The following is a 13,461-nucleotide window of genomic DNA, read 5'->3' as shown; positions in this document are numbered from 1 at the left end:
CTGTAGTAACAATACCAGAGTGAGTTCAGTGATTATAACTGTAGTAACAATACCAGAGTGAGTTCAGTGATTATAACTGTAGTAACAATACCAGAGTGAGTTCAGTGATTATAACTGTAGTAACAATACCAGAGTGAGTTCAGTGATTATAACTGTAGTAACAATACCAGAGTGAGTTCAGTGATTATAACTGTAGTAACAATACCAGAGTGAGTTCAGTGATTATAACTGTAGTAACAATACCAGAGTGAGTTCAGTGATTATAACTGTAGTAACAATACCAGAGTGAGTTCAGTGATTATAACTGTAGTAACAATACCAGAGTGAGTTCAGTGATTATAACTGTAGTAACAATACCGGAGTGAGTTCAGTGATTATAACTGTAGTAACAATACCAGAGTGAGTTCAGTAATTATAGTGACAATACCTGAGTGAGTTGAGTTCAGTGATTATAACTGTAGTAACAATACCAGAGTGAGTTCAGTGATTATAACTGTAGTAACAATACCAGAGTGAGTTCAGTGATTATAACTGTAGTAACAATACCAGAGTGAGTTCAGTGATTATAACTGTAGTAACAATACCAGAGTGAGTTCAGTGATTATAACTGTAGTAACAATACCAGAGTGAGTTCAGTGATTATAACTGTAGTAACAATACCAGAGTGAGTTCAGTGATTATAACTGTAGTAACAATACCAGAGTGAGTTCAGTGATTATAACTGTAGTAACAATACCAGAGTGAGTTCAGTGATTATAACTGTAGTAACAATACCAGAGTGAGTTCAGTGATTATAACTGTAGTAACAATACCAGAGTGAGTTCAGTGATTATAACTGTAGTAACAATACCAGAGTGAGTTCAGTGATTATAACTGTAGTAACAATACCAGAGTGAGTTCAGTGAGTTCATAACTGTAGTAACAATACCAGAGTGAGTTCAGTGATTATAACTGTAGTAACAATACCAGAGTGAGTTCAGTGATTATAACTGTAGTAACAATACCAGAGTGAGTTCAGTGATTATAACTGTAGTAACAATACCAGAGTGAGTTCAGTGATTATAACTGTAGTAACAATACCAGAGTGAGTTCAGTGAGTTCAGTGTGAGTTCAGTAACTGTAGTAACAATACCAGAGTGAGTTCAGTGATTATAACTGTAGTAACAATACCAGAGTGAGTTCAGTGATTATAACTGTAGTAACAATACCAGAGTGAGTTCAGTGATTATAACTGTAGTAACAATACCAGAGTGAGTTCAGTGATTATAACTGTAGTAACAATACCAGAGTGAGTTCAGTGATTATAACTGTAGTAACAATACCAGAGTGAGTTCAGTGATTATAACTGTAGTAACAATACCAGAGTGAGTTCAGTGATTATAACTGTAGTAACAATACCAGAGTGAGTTCAGTGATTATAACTGTAGTAACAATACCAGAGTGAGTTCAGTGATTATAACTGTAGTAACAATACCAGAGTGAGTTCAGTGATTATAACTGTAGTAACAATACCAGAGTGAGTTCAGTGATTATAACTGTAGTAACAATACCAGAGTGAGTTCAGTGATTATAACTGTAGTAACAATACCAGAGTGAGTTCAGTGATTATAACTGTAGTAACAATACCAGAGTGAGTTCAGTGATTATAACTGTAGTAACAATACCAGAGTGAGTTCAGTGATTATAACTGTAGTAACAATACCAGAGTGAGTTCAGTGATTATAACTGTAGTAACAATACCAGAGTGAGTTCAGTGATTATAACTGTAGTAACAATACCAGAGTGAGTTCAGTGATTATAACTGTAGTAACAATACCAGAGTGAGTTCAGTGATTATAACTGTAGTAACAATACCAGAGTGAGTTCAGTGATTATAACTGTAGTAACAATACCAGAGTGAGTTCAGTGATTATAACTGTAGTAACAATACCAGAGTGAGTTCAGTGATTATAACTGTAGTAACAATACAGTGAGTTCAGTAACTGTAGTAACAATACCAGAGTGAGTTCAGTGATTATAACTGTAGTAACAATACCAGAGTGAGTTCAGTGATTATAACTGTAGTAACAATACCAGAGTGAGTTCAGTGATTATAACTGTAGTAACAATACCAGAGTGAGTTCAGTGATTATAACTGTAGTAACAATACCAGTGAGTTCAGTGATTATAACAATACCAGTGAGTGAGTTCAGTGAGTTCAGTAACTGTAGTAACAATACCAGAGTGAGTTCAGTGATTATAACTGTAGTAACAATACCAGAGTGAGTTCAGTGATTATAACTGTAGTAACAATACCAGAGTGAGTTCAGTGATTATAACTGTAGTAACAATACCAGAGTGAGTTCAGTGATTATAACTGTAGTAACAATACCAGAGTGAGTTCAGTGATTATAACTGTAGTAACAATACCAGAGTGAGTTCAGTGATTATAACTGTAGTAACAATACCAGAGTGAGTTCAGTGATTATAACTGTAGTAACAATACCAGAGTGAGTTCAGTGATTATAACTGTAGTAACAATACCAGAGTGAGTTCAGTGATTATAACTGTAGTAACAATACCAGAGTGAGTTCAGTGATTATAACTGTAGTAACAATACCGGAGTGAGTTCAGTGATTATAACTGTAGTAACAATACCGGAGTGAGTTCAGTAACTGTAGTAACAATACCAGAGTGAGTTCAGTAACTTTAGTAACAATACCAGAGTGAGTTCAGTAATTAGTAACTGTAGTAACAATACCAGAGTGAGTTCAGTGATTATAACTGTAGTAACAATACCAGAGTGAGTTCAGTGATTATAACTGTAGTAACAATACCAGAGTGAGTTCAGTGATTATAACTGTAGTAACAATACCGGAGTGAGTTCAGTGATTATAACTGTAGTAACAATACCGGAGTGAGTTCAGTAACTGTAGTAACAATACCAGAGTGAGTTCAGTAACTGTAGTAACAATACCAGAGTGAGTTCAGTGATTATAACTGTAGTAACAATACCAGAGTGAGTTCAGTGATTATAACTGTAGTAACAATACCGGAGTGAGTTCAGTGATTATAACTGTAGTAACAATACCGGAGTGAGTTCAGTGATTATAACTGTAGTAACAATACCGGAGTGAGTTCAGTGATTATAACTGTAGTAACAATACCAGAGTGAGTTCAGTGAGTTCAGTAACTGTAGTAACAATACCAGAGTGAGTTCAGTGATTATAACTGTAGTAACAATACCAGAGTGAGTTCAGTGATTATAACTGTAGTAACAATACCAGAGTGAGTTCAGTGATTATAACTGTAGTAACAATACCAGAGTGAGTTCAGTGATTATAACTGTAGTAACAATACCAGAGTGAGTTCAGTGATTATAACTGTAGTAACAATACCAGAGTGAGTTCAGTGATTATAACTGTAGTAACAATACCAGAGTGAGTTCAGTGATTATAACTGTAGTAACAATACCAGAGTGAGTTCAGTGATTATAACTGTAGTAACAATACCAGAGTGAGTTCAGTGATTATAACTGTAGTAACAATACCAGAGTGAGTTCAGTGATTATAACTGTAGTAACAATACCAGAGTGAGTTCAGTGATTATAACTGTAGTAACAATACCAGAGTGAGTTCAGTGATTATAACTGTAGTAACAATACCAGAGTGAGTTCAGTGATTATAACTGTAGTAACAATACCAGAGTGAGTTCAGTGATTATAACTGTAGTAACAATACCAGAGTGAGTTCAGTGATTATAACTGTAGTAACAATACCAGAGTGAGTTCAGTGATTATAACTGTAGTAACAATACCAGAGTGAGTTCAGTGATTATAACTGTAGTAACAATACCAGAGTGAGTTCAGTGATTATAACTGTAGTAACAATACCAGAGTGAGTTCAGTGATTATAACTGTAGTAACAATACCAGAGTGAGTTCAGTGATTATAACTGTAGTAACAATACCAGAGTGAGTTCAGTGATTATAACTGTAGTAACAATACCAGAGTGAGTTCAGTGATTATAACTGTAGTAACAATACCAGAGTGAGTTCAGTGATTATAACTGTAGTAACAATACCAGAGTGAGTTCAGTGATTATAACTGTAGTAACAATACCAGAGTGAGTTCAGTGATTATAACTGTAGTAACAATACCAGAGTGAGTTCAGTGATTATAACTGTAGTAACAATACCAGAGTGAGTTCAGTGATTATAACTGTAGTAACAATACCAGAGTGAGTTCAGTGATTATAACTGTAGTAACAATACCAGAGTGAGTTCAGTGATTATAACTGTAGTAACAATACCAGAGTGAGTTCAGTGATTATAACTGTAGTAACAATACCAGAGTGAGTTCAGTGATTATAACTGTAGTAACAATACCAGAGTGAGTTCAGTGATTATAACTGTAGTAACAATACCAGAGTGAGTTCAGTGATTATAACTGTAGTAACAATACCAGAGTGAGTTCAGTGATTATAACTGTAGTAACAATACCAGAGTGAGTTCAGTGATTATAACTGTAGTAACAATACCAGAGTGAGTTCAGTGATTATAACTGTAGTAACAATACCAGAGTGAGTTCAGTGATTATAACTGTAGTAACAATACCAGAGTGAGTTCAGTGATTATAACTGTAGTAACAATACCAGAGTGAGTTCAGTGATTATAACTGTAGTAACAATACCAGAGTGAGTTCAGTGATTATAACTGTAGTAACAATACCAGAGTGAGTTCAGTGATTACCAGAGTAGTGATTATAACTGTAGTAACAATACCAGAGTGAGTTCAGTGATTATAACTGTAGTAACAATACCAGAGTGAGTTCAGTGATTATAACTGTAGTAACAATACCAGAGTGAGTTCAGTGATTATAACTGTAGTAACAATACCAGAGTGAGTTCAGTGTAGTAACAATACCAGAGTAGTTCAGTGATTATAACTGTAGTAACAATACCAGAGTGAGTTCAGTGATTATAACTGTAGTAACAATACCAGAGTGAGTTCAGTGATTATAACTGTAGTAACAATACCAGAGTGAGTTCAGTGATTATAACTGTAGTAACAATACCAGAGTGAGTTCAGTGATTATAACTGTAGTAACAATACCAGAGTGAGTTCAGTGATTATAACTGTAGTAACAATACCAGAGTGAGTTCAGTGATTATAACTGTAGTAACAATACCAGAGTGAGTTCAGTGATTATAACTGTAGTAGTGAGTTCAGTGATTATAACTGTAGTAACAATACCAGAGTGAGTTCAGTGATTATAACTGTAGTAACAATACCAGAGTGAGTTCAGTGATTATAACTGTAGTAACAATACCAGAGTGAGTTCAGTGATTATAACTGTAGTAACAATACCAGAGTGAGTTCAGTGATTATAACTGTAGTAACAATACCAGAGTGAGTTCAGTGATTATAACTGTAGTAACAATACCAGAGTGAGTTCAGTGATTATAACTGTAGTAACAATACCAGAGTGAGTTCAGTGATTATAACTGTAGTAACAATACCAGAGTGAGTTCAGTGATTATAACTGTAGTAACAATACCAGAGTGAGTTCAGTGATTATAACTGTAGTAACAATACCAGAGTGAGTTCAGTGATTATAACTGTAGTAACAATACCAGAGTGAGTTCAGTGATTATAACTGTAGTAACAATACCAGAGTGAGTTCAGTGATTATAACTGTAGTAACAATACCAGAGTGAGTTCAGTGATTATAACTGTAGTAACAATACCAGAGTAGTAACAATACCGGAGTGAGTTCAGTGATTATAACTGTAGTAACAATACCGGAGTGAGTTCAGTAACTGTAGTAACAATACCAGAGTGAGTTCAGTAACTGTAGTAACAATACCAGAGTGAGTTCAGTAACTGTAGTAACAATACCAGAGTGAGTTCAGTGATTATAACTGTAGTAACAATACCAGAGTGAGTTCAGTGATTATAACTGTAGTAACAATACCGGAGTGAGTTCAGTGATTATAACTGTAGTAACAATACCAGAGTGAGTTCAGTGATTATAACTGTAGTAACAATACCAGAGTGAGTTCAGTGATTATAACTGTAGTAACAATACCAGAGTGAGTTCAGTGATTATAACTGTAGTAACAATACCAGAGTGAGTTCAGTGATTATAACTGTAGTAACAATACCAGAGTGAGTTCAGTGATTATAACTGTAGTAACAATACCAGTGAGTTCAGATTATAACTGTAGTAACAATACCGGAGTGAGTTCAGTGATTATAACTGTAGTAACAATACCAGAGTGAGTTCAGTGATTATAACTGTAGTAACAATACCAGAGTGAGTTCAGTGATTATAACTGTAGTAACAATACCAGAGTGAGTTCAGTGATTATAACTGTAGTAACAATACCAGAGTGAGTTCAGTGAGTTCATAACTGTAGTAACAATACCAGAGTGAGTTCAGTGATTATAACTGTAGTAACAATACCAGAGTGAGTTCAGTAACTATAACTGTAGTAACAATACCAGAGTGAGTTCAGTAACTGTAGTAACAATACCAGAGTGAGTTCAGTGATTATAACTGTAGTAACAATACCAGAGTGAGTTCAGTGATTATAACTGTAGTAACAATACCAGAGTGAGTTCAGTGATTATAACTGTAGTAACAATACCAGAGTGAGTTCAGTGATTATAACTGTAGTAACAATACCAGAGTGAGTTCAGTGATTATAACTGTAGTAACAATACCAGAGTGAGTTCAGTGATTATAACTGTAGTAACAATACCAGAGTGAGTTCAGTGATTATAACTGTAGTAACAATACCAGAGTGAGTTCAGTGATTATAACTGTAGTAACAATACCAGAGTGAGTTCAGTGATTATAACTGTAGTAACAATACCAGAGTGAGTTCAGTGATTATAACTGTAGTAACAATACCAGAGTGAGTGAGTTCAGTGATTATAACTGTTGTAACAATACCAGAGTGAGTTCAGTGATTATAACTGTAGTAACAATACCAGAGTGAGTTCAGTGATTATAACTGTAGTAACAATACCAGAGTGAGTTCAGTGATTATAACTGTAGTAACAATACCAGAGTGAGTTCAGTGATTATAACTGTAGTAACAATACCAGAGTGAGTTCAGTGATTATAACTGTAGTAACAATACCAGAGTGAGTTCAGTGATTATAACTGTAGTAACAATACCAGAGTGAGTTCAGTGATTATAACTGTAGTAACAATACCAGAGTGAGTTCAGTGAGTTAACAATACCAGAGTGAGTTCAGTGATTATAACTGTAGTAACAATACCAGAGTGAGTTCAGTGATTATAACTGTAGTAACAATACCAGAGTGAGTTCAGTGATTATAACTGTAGAGTGAGTTCACTGTAGTAACAATACCAGAGTGAGTTCAGTGATTATAACTGTAGTAACAATACCAGAGTGAGTTCAGTAGTAACAATACCAGAGTGAGTTCAGTGATTAACTGTAGTAACAATACCAGAGTGAGTTCAGTGATTATAACTGTAGTAACAATACCAGAGTGAGTTCAGTGATTATAACTGTAGTAACAATACCAGAGTGAGTTCAGTGATTATAACTGTAGTAACAATACCAGAGTGAGTTCAGTGATTATAACTGTAGTAACAATACCAGAGTGAGTTCAGTGATTATAACTGTAGTAACAATACCAGAGTGAGTTCAGTGATTATAACTGTAGTAACAATACCAGAGTGAGTTCAGTGATTATAACTGTAGTAACAATACCAGAGTGAGTTCAGTGATTATAACTGTAGTAACAATACCAGAGTGAGTTCAGTGATTCAGTATTATAACTGTAGTAACAATACCAGAGTGAGTTCAGTGATTATAACTGTAGTAACAATACCAGAGTGAGTTCAGTGATTATAACTGTAGTAACAATACCAGAGTGAGTTCAGTGATTATAACTGTAGTAACAATACCAGAGTGAGTTCAGTGATTATAACTGTAGTAACAATACCGGAGTGAGTTCAGTGATTATAAATGTAGTAACAATACCAGAGTGAGTTCAGTGATTATAACTGTAGTAACAATACCAGAGTGAGTTCAGTGATTATAACTGTTGTAACAATACCGGAGTGAGTTCAGTGATTATAACTGTAGTAACAATACCGGAGTGAGTTCAGTGATTATAACTGTAGTAACAATACCAGAGTGAGTTCAGTAACTGTAGTAACAATACCAGAGTGAGTTCAGTGATTATAACTGTAGTAACAATACCAGAGTGAGTTCAGTGATTATAACTGTAGTAACAATACCGGAGTGAGTTCAGTGATTATAACTGTAGTAACAATACCAGAGTGAGTTCAGTGAGTGAGTTCAGTAACTGTAGTAACAATACCAGAGTGAGTTCAGTGATTATAACTGTAGTAACAATACCAGAGTGAGTTCAGTGATTATAACTGTAGTAACAATACCAGAGTGAGTTCAGTGATTATAACTAAACAATACCTGTGAGTTCAGTGATTATAACTGTAGTAACAATACCAGAGTGAGTTCAGTGATTATAACTGTAGTAACAATACCAGAGTGAGTTCAGTGATTATAACTGTAGTAACAATACCAGAGTGAGTTCAGTGATTATAACTGTAGTAACAATACCAGAGTGAGTTCAGTGATTATAACTGTAGTAACAATACCAATGAGTTCAGTGATTATAACTGTAGTAACAATACCAGTGAGTTCAGTGATTATAACTGTAGTAACAATACCAGAGTGAGTTCAGTGATTATAACTGTAGTAACAATACCAGAGTGAGTTCAGTGATTATAACTGTAGTAACAATACCAATACCAGTGAGTTCAGTGATTATAACTGTAGTAACAATACCAGAGTGAGTGAGTTCAGTGATTATAACTGTAGTAACAATACCAGAGTGAGTTCAGTGATTATAACTGTAGTAACAATACCAGAGTGAGTTCAGTGATTATAACTGTAGTAACAATACCAGAGTGAGTTCAGTGATTATAACTGTAGTAACAATACCGGAGTGAGTTCAGTGATTATAACTGTAGTAACAATACCAGAGTGAGTTCAGTGATTATAACTGTAGTAACAATACCAGAGTGAGTTCAGTGATTATAATACCAGAGTGAGTTCAGTAATAACAACAATACCAGAGTGAGTTCAGTGATTATAACTGTAGTAACAATACCAGAGTGAGTTCAGTGATTATAACTGTAGTAACAATACCAGAGTGAGTTCAGTGATTATAACTGTAGTAACAATACCAGAGTGAGTTCAGTGATTATAACTGTAGTAACAATACCAGAGTGAGTTCAGTGATTATAACTGTAGTAACAATACCAGAGTGAGTTCAGTGATTATAACTGTAGTAACAATACCAGAGTGAGTTCAGTGATTATAACTGTAGTAACAATACCAGAGTGAGTTCAGTGATTATAACTGTAGTAACAATACCAGAGTGAGTTCAGTGATTATAACTGTAGTAACAATACCAGAGTGAGTTCAGTGATTATAACTGTAGTAAATACCAGAGTGAGTTCAGTGATTATAACTGTAGTAACAATACCAGAGTGAGTGTTGAGTTCAGTGATTATAACTGTAGTAACAATACCAGAGTGAGTTCAGTGATTATAACTGTAGTAACAATACCAGAGTGAGTTCAGTGATTATAACTGTAGTAACAATACCAGAGTGAGTTCAGTGATTATAACTGTAGTAACAATACCAGAGTGAGTTCAGTGATTATAACTGTAGTAACAATACCAGAGTGAGTTCAGTGATTATAACTGTAGTAACAATACCAGAGTGAGTTCAGTGATTATAACTGTAGTAACAATACCAGAGTGAGTTCAGTGATTATAACTGTAGTAACAATACCAGAGTGAGTTCAGTGATTATAACTGTAGTAACAATACCAGAGTGAGTTCAGTGATTATAACTGTAGTAACAATACCAGAGTGAGTTCAGTGATTATAACTGTAGTAACAATACCAGAGTGAGTTCAGTGATTATAACTGTAGTAACAATACCAGAGTGAGTTCAGTGATTATAACTGTAGTAACAATACCAGAGTGAGTTCAGTGATTATAACTGTAGTAACAATACCAGAGTGAGTTCAGTGATTATAACTGTAGTAACAATACCAGAGTGAGTTCAGTGATTATAACTGTAGTAACAATACCAGAGTGAGTTCAGTGATTATAACTGTAGTAACAATACCAGAGTGAGTTCAGTGATTATAACTGTAGTAACAATACCGGAGTGAGTTCAGTGATTATAACTGTAGTAACAATACCAGAGTGAGTTCAGTGATTATAACTGTAGTAACAATACCAGAGTGAGTTCAGTGATTATAACTGTAGTAACAATACCAGAGTGAGTTCAGTGATTATAACTGTAGTAACAATACCAGAGTGAGTTCAGTGATTATAACTGTAGTAACAATACCAGAGTGAGTTCAGTGATTATAACTGTAGTAACAATACCAGAGTGAGTTCAGTGATTATAACTGTAGTAACAATACCAGAGTGAGTTCAGTGATTATAACTGTAGTAACAATACCAGTGAGGTCAGTGATTATAACTGTTGTAACAATACCAGAGTGAGTTCAGATTTAGAAAATTTTCTGCGGTCATTTGAGAGCCAGACACTGCCTTCACTTGCTCCTGTGTACGTCTTGAGTATAAAGCAACTTTTAAAGGTGCGCCGCCACCTTCTGGTTAATTATCAAATGTTGTTGATTCGAGCATGTTGTCTAGTTTCACCGTCATCTGGCCGTCTACACTAAGAGTTAGTTTCACAGTACTTCATCTGGTTCTCAACACTAACAGGTAGTTTCACAGTAGTACATCTGGCCGTCTACACTAAGAGGTAGTTTCACAGTACGTCATCTGGTCCTCTGCACTCACTACTAGTTTCACTGAAGATTATGGCCTTGTTTTTCAATTATCAAGTCACGCTATGTATGCTCGAAGCCTTAGAACAAACTGTCCTGCTCTACAAAACCAACAGAGTTGTGGTTGTTTAAAATGATATGTAGTTTTGTATACAGTTTTGTTTTATGTCAATATAGCAACACACTTTATGATTGGTATCAATATCTAACATCATAACTTGGAGGTCATTGTTCAAAAAAATGAAGGACCGAAAAGGATTTGTTATGGTTGGCAATGCGCAAACATTATGATTGATATACTTTTAAATTTTTACAAACTTTTAACTTCCAAGTTCATTCAGATGAAGTTTGTTGAATTTGTTTTTTTTTGAAAAATAGGTTGTTGTAATATAATTGTTGAATAATATTTCAAAAGTTTCGTTTGAGAATAGGCCCGGCATGCCCTAGCGCGTGAGGCGTGCGACTCATAATCCGAGGGTCGCGGGTTCGCGCTAAACATGCTCGCTCTCCTAGCCGTGGGGGCGTTATAATGTTACGGTCAATCCCACTATTCGTTGGTAAAAGAGTAGCCCAAGAGTTGGCGGTGGGTGGTGATGACTAGCTGCCTTCCCTCTAGTCTTACACTGCTAAATTAGGGACGGCTAGCACAGATAGCCCTCGAGTAGCTTTGTGCGAAATTCAAAAACAAACAAAGAAAATCGTTTGAGAACATTTGAAAATTTCAACCATTATCCTCTAGGGCTAATCTATTCCTTTCTTCCAGTAGGTAACACATTTCCACTGGCCTAATCAATTCCTCTATTTCAATAGGTATATAAACTTCCTGTGACCCTAATCTGTAATAACAATCACTTGTTACTTGCATCTACACAACTGTCTTCTTACGTCACTTTTTTCGCCAAACATGTGGCAGAATAACAGTTCTAATAAAATGAAATGCGCAGTCCTTACGCTTTTAAACCAGTCTTTTGTTTTTACCTTATTGGTGTTAAATTACTTACAGTGAATAAGATGACTTCGAGACACGTGACCTTATTTTCTCACACAGGGTTTGCGCCTCAGGAAACAACGCAGTACCGGAGACATAGACCGAAGAGGAGGCCCAGGTTCCATCCGAAGTACGGGGTCAACTGGCAGTTCGGGCAGTTCTGGGTCTAGTTTTTCGCGTGTGACTCGGACTTCAGCCAACACCGACTCCAATATGAGTTTCGTGAGTCAGGACGACATAACGGACGCTAACGTAGTGGAAACTTACATGGGCGAGTGGAAGAATGACAAGAGATGTGGGTTCGGAATTTCCGAACGGACGGACGGTATCAAGTACGAGGGTGAGTGGCACAGTAACAAGAAACACGGCTACGGTGTCACCACTTTCAAAGACGGAACCAAGGATGAAGGAAAATACAAAAGCAACGTCTTGGTTACTAGTGGCAAAAAGAAACACCTCTTTTTACTCCGATCATCCAAGTTCCGGAATAGGATAGATGGCGCTGTAAACGCAGCTGCAAGAGCATCTCAAATAGCCCTACAGAAAGCTGATATTGCCATATCGAGGTATTTCAGTTGAATCTGTTAAAGTGCTTTTATTAAATAGAAATTATTCTAGCGGAATCAGAGGGTCACAGTTAAGCTTCCCACTTTCATCTGTGGAAGCGTTATTTAAATATAAGTGAGTTCGTTTATGAATAGCAGATTTAGGATGTTAATACTGGTAGAATGTGTATCCCCACCGCAGTGAGTCCTACATTATAGACGCCTCCATAGCCCAAAGTTCATTCTATATCTCATATCATAACTTGGACACTGAAGTCCTTTTAATTTGAGCAACAAATTCAATTAATTAATTTTTGTTTACATTTCTTTTGTTCATTGAAATGTTTATCACGAAACTGTACCTTTTCATTTTAATTGACTTGACTATTTGACTGTTTAGTGTTCTCTTCACCACATACAAAATATAATTCATTGTTTACTGTTCTCTTCACCACATACACAATTCACTGTTTACTGTTCTCTTCACCACATACACAATTCACTGTTTACTGTTCTCTTCACCACATACACAATATAATTCACTGTTTACTGTTCTCCACACCACATACACAATATAATTCACTGTTTACTGTTCTCTTCACCACATACACAATATAATTCACTGTTTAGTGTTCTCTTCACTACATACACAATATAATTCACTGTTTAGTGTTCTCTTCACCACATGCACAATATAATTCACTGTTTACTGTTCTCTACACCACATACAAAATATAATTCACTGTTTACTGTTCTTTTCACCACATACAAAATATAATTCACTGTTTAGTGTTCTCTTCACCACATACACAATATAATTCACTGTTTACTGTTCTCTTCACCACATACACAATATAATTCACTGTTTAGTGTTCTCTACACCACATACACAATATAATTCACTGTTTACTGTTCTCTTCACCACATACACAATATAATTCACTGTTTAATGTTCTCTTCACCACATACACAATATAATTCACTGTTTACTGTTCTCTTCACCACATACACAATATAATTCACTGTTTACTGTTCTCTTCACCACATACACAATATAATTCACTG

At 35.4% G+C, this 13,461-nt stretch overlaps 1 protein-coding gene across 1 annotated transcript in view; it reads left to right on the top strand.

The window, feature by feature from the left end:
• Nucleotides 1-12,542, top strand: part of LOC143246922 (junctophilin-3-like) — a 66,979-nt gene extending 54,437 nt beyond the window's left edge. The window contains exon 3 of the mRNA XM_076494194.1: nt 11,912-12,542. Within this exon, the coding sequence (XP_076350309.1) occupies nt 11,912-12,430 (519 nt within the window). The 3' untranslated portion in view covers nt 12,431-12,542. The remainder of the gene's footprint in view (nt 1-11,911) is intronic.
• Nucleotides 12,543-13,461: the final 919 nt, after the last annotated feature.

The sequence above is a fragment of the Tachypleus tridentatus genome, chromosome 3 (assembly GCF_004210375.1).
Source record: "Tachypleus tridentatus isolate NWPU-2018 chromosome 3, ASM421037v1, whole genome shotgun sequence".
NCBI classification, from domain to species: Eukaryota; Metazoa; Arthropoda; class Merostomata; order Xiphosura; family Limulidae; genus Tachypleus; species Tachypleus tridentatus.
Note: the sequence above shows the minus strand (reverse complement) of the source record. Positions and strands in the feature narration are given on the sequence as shown.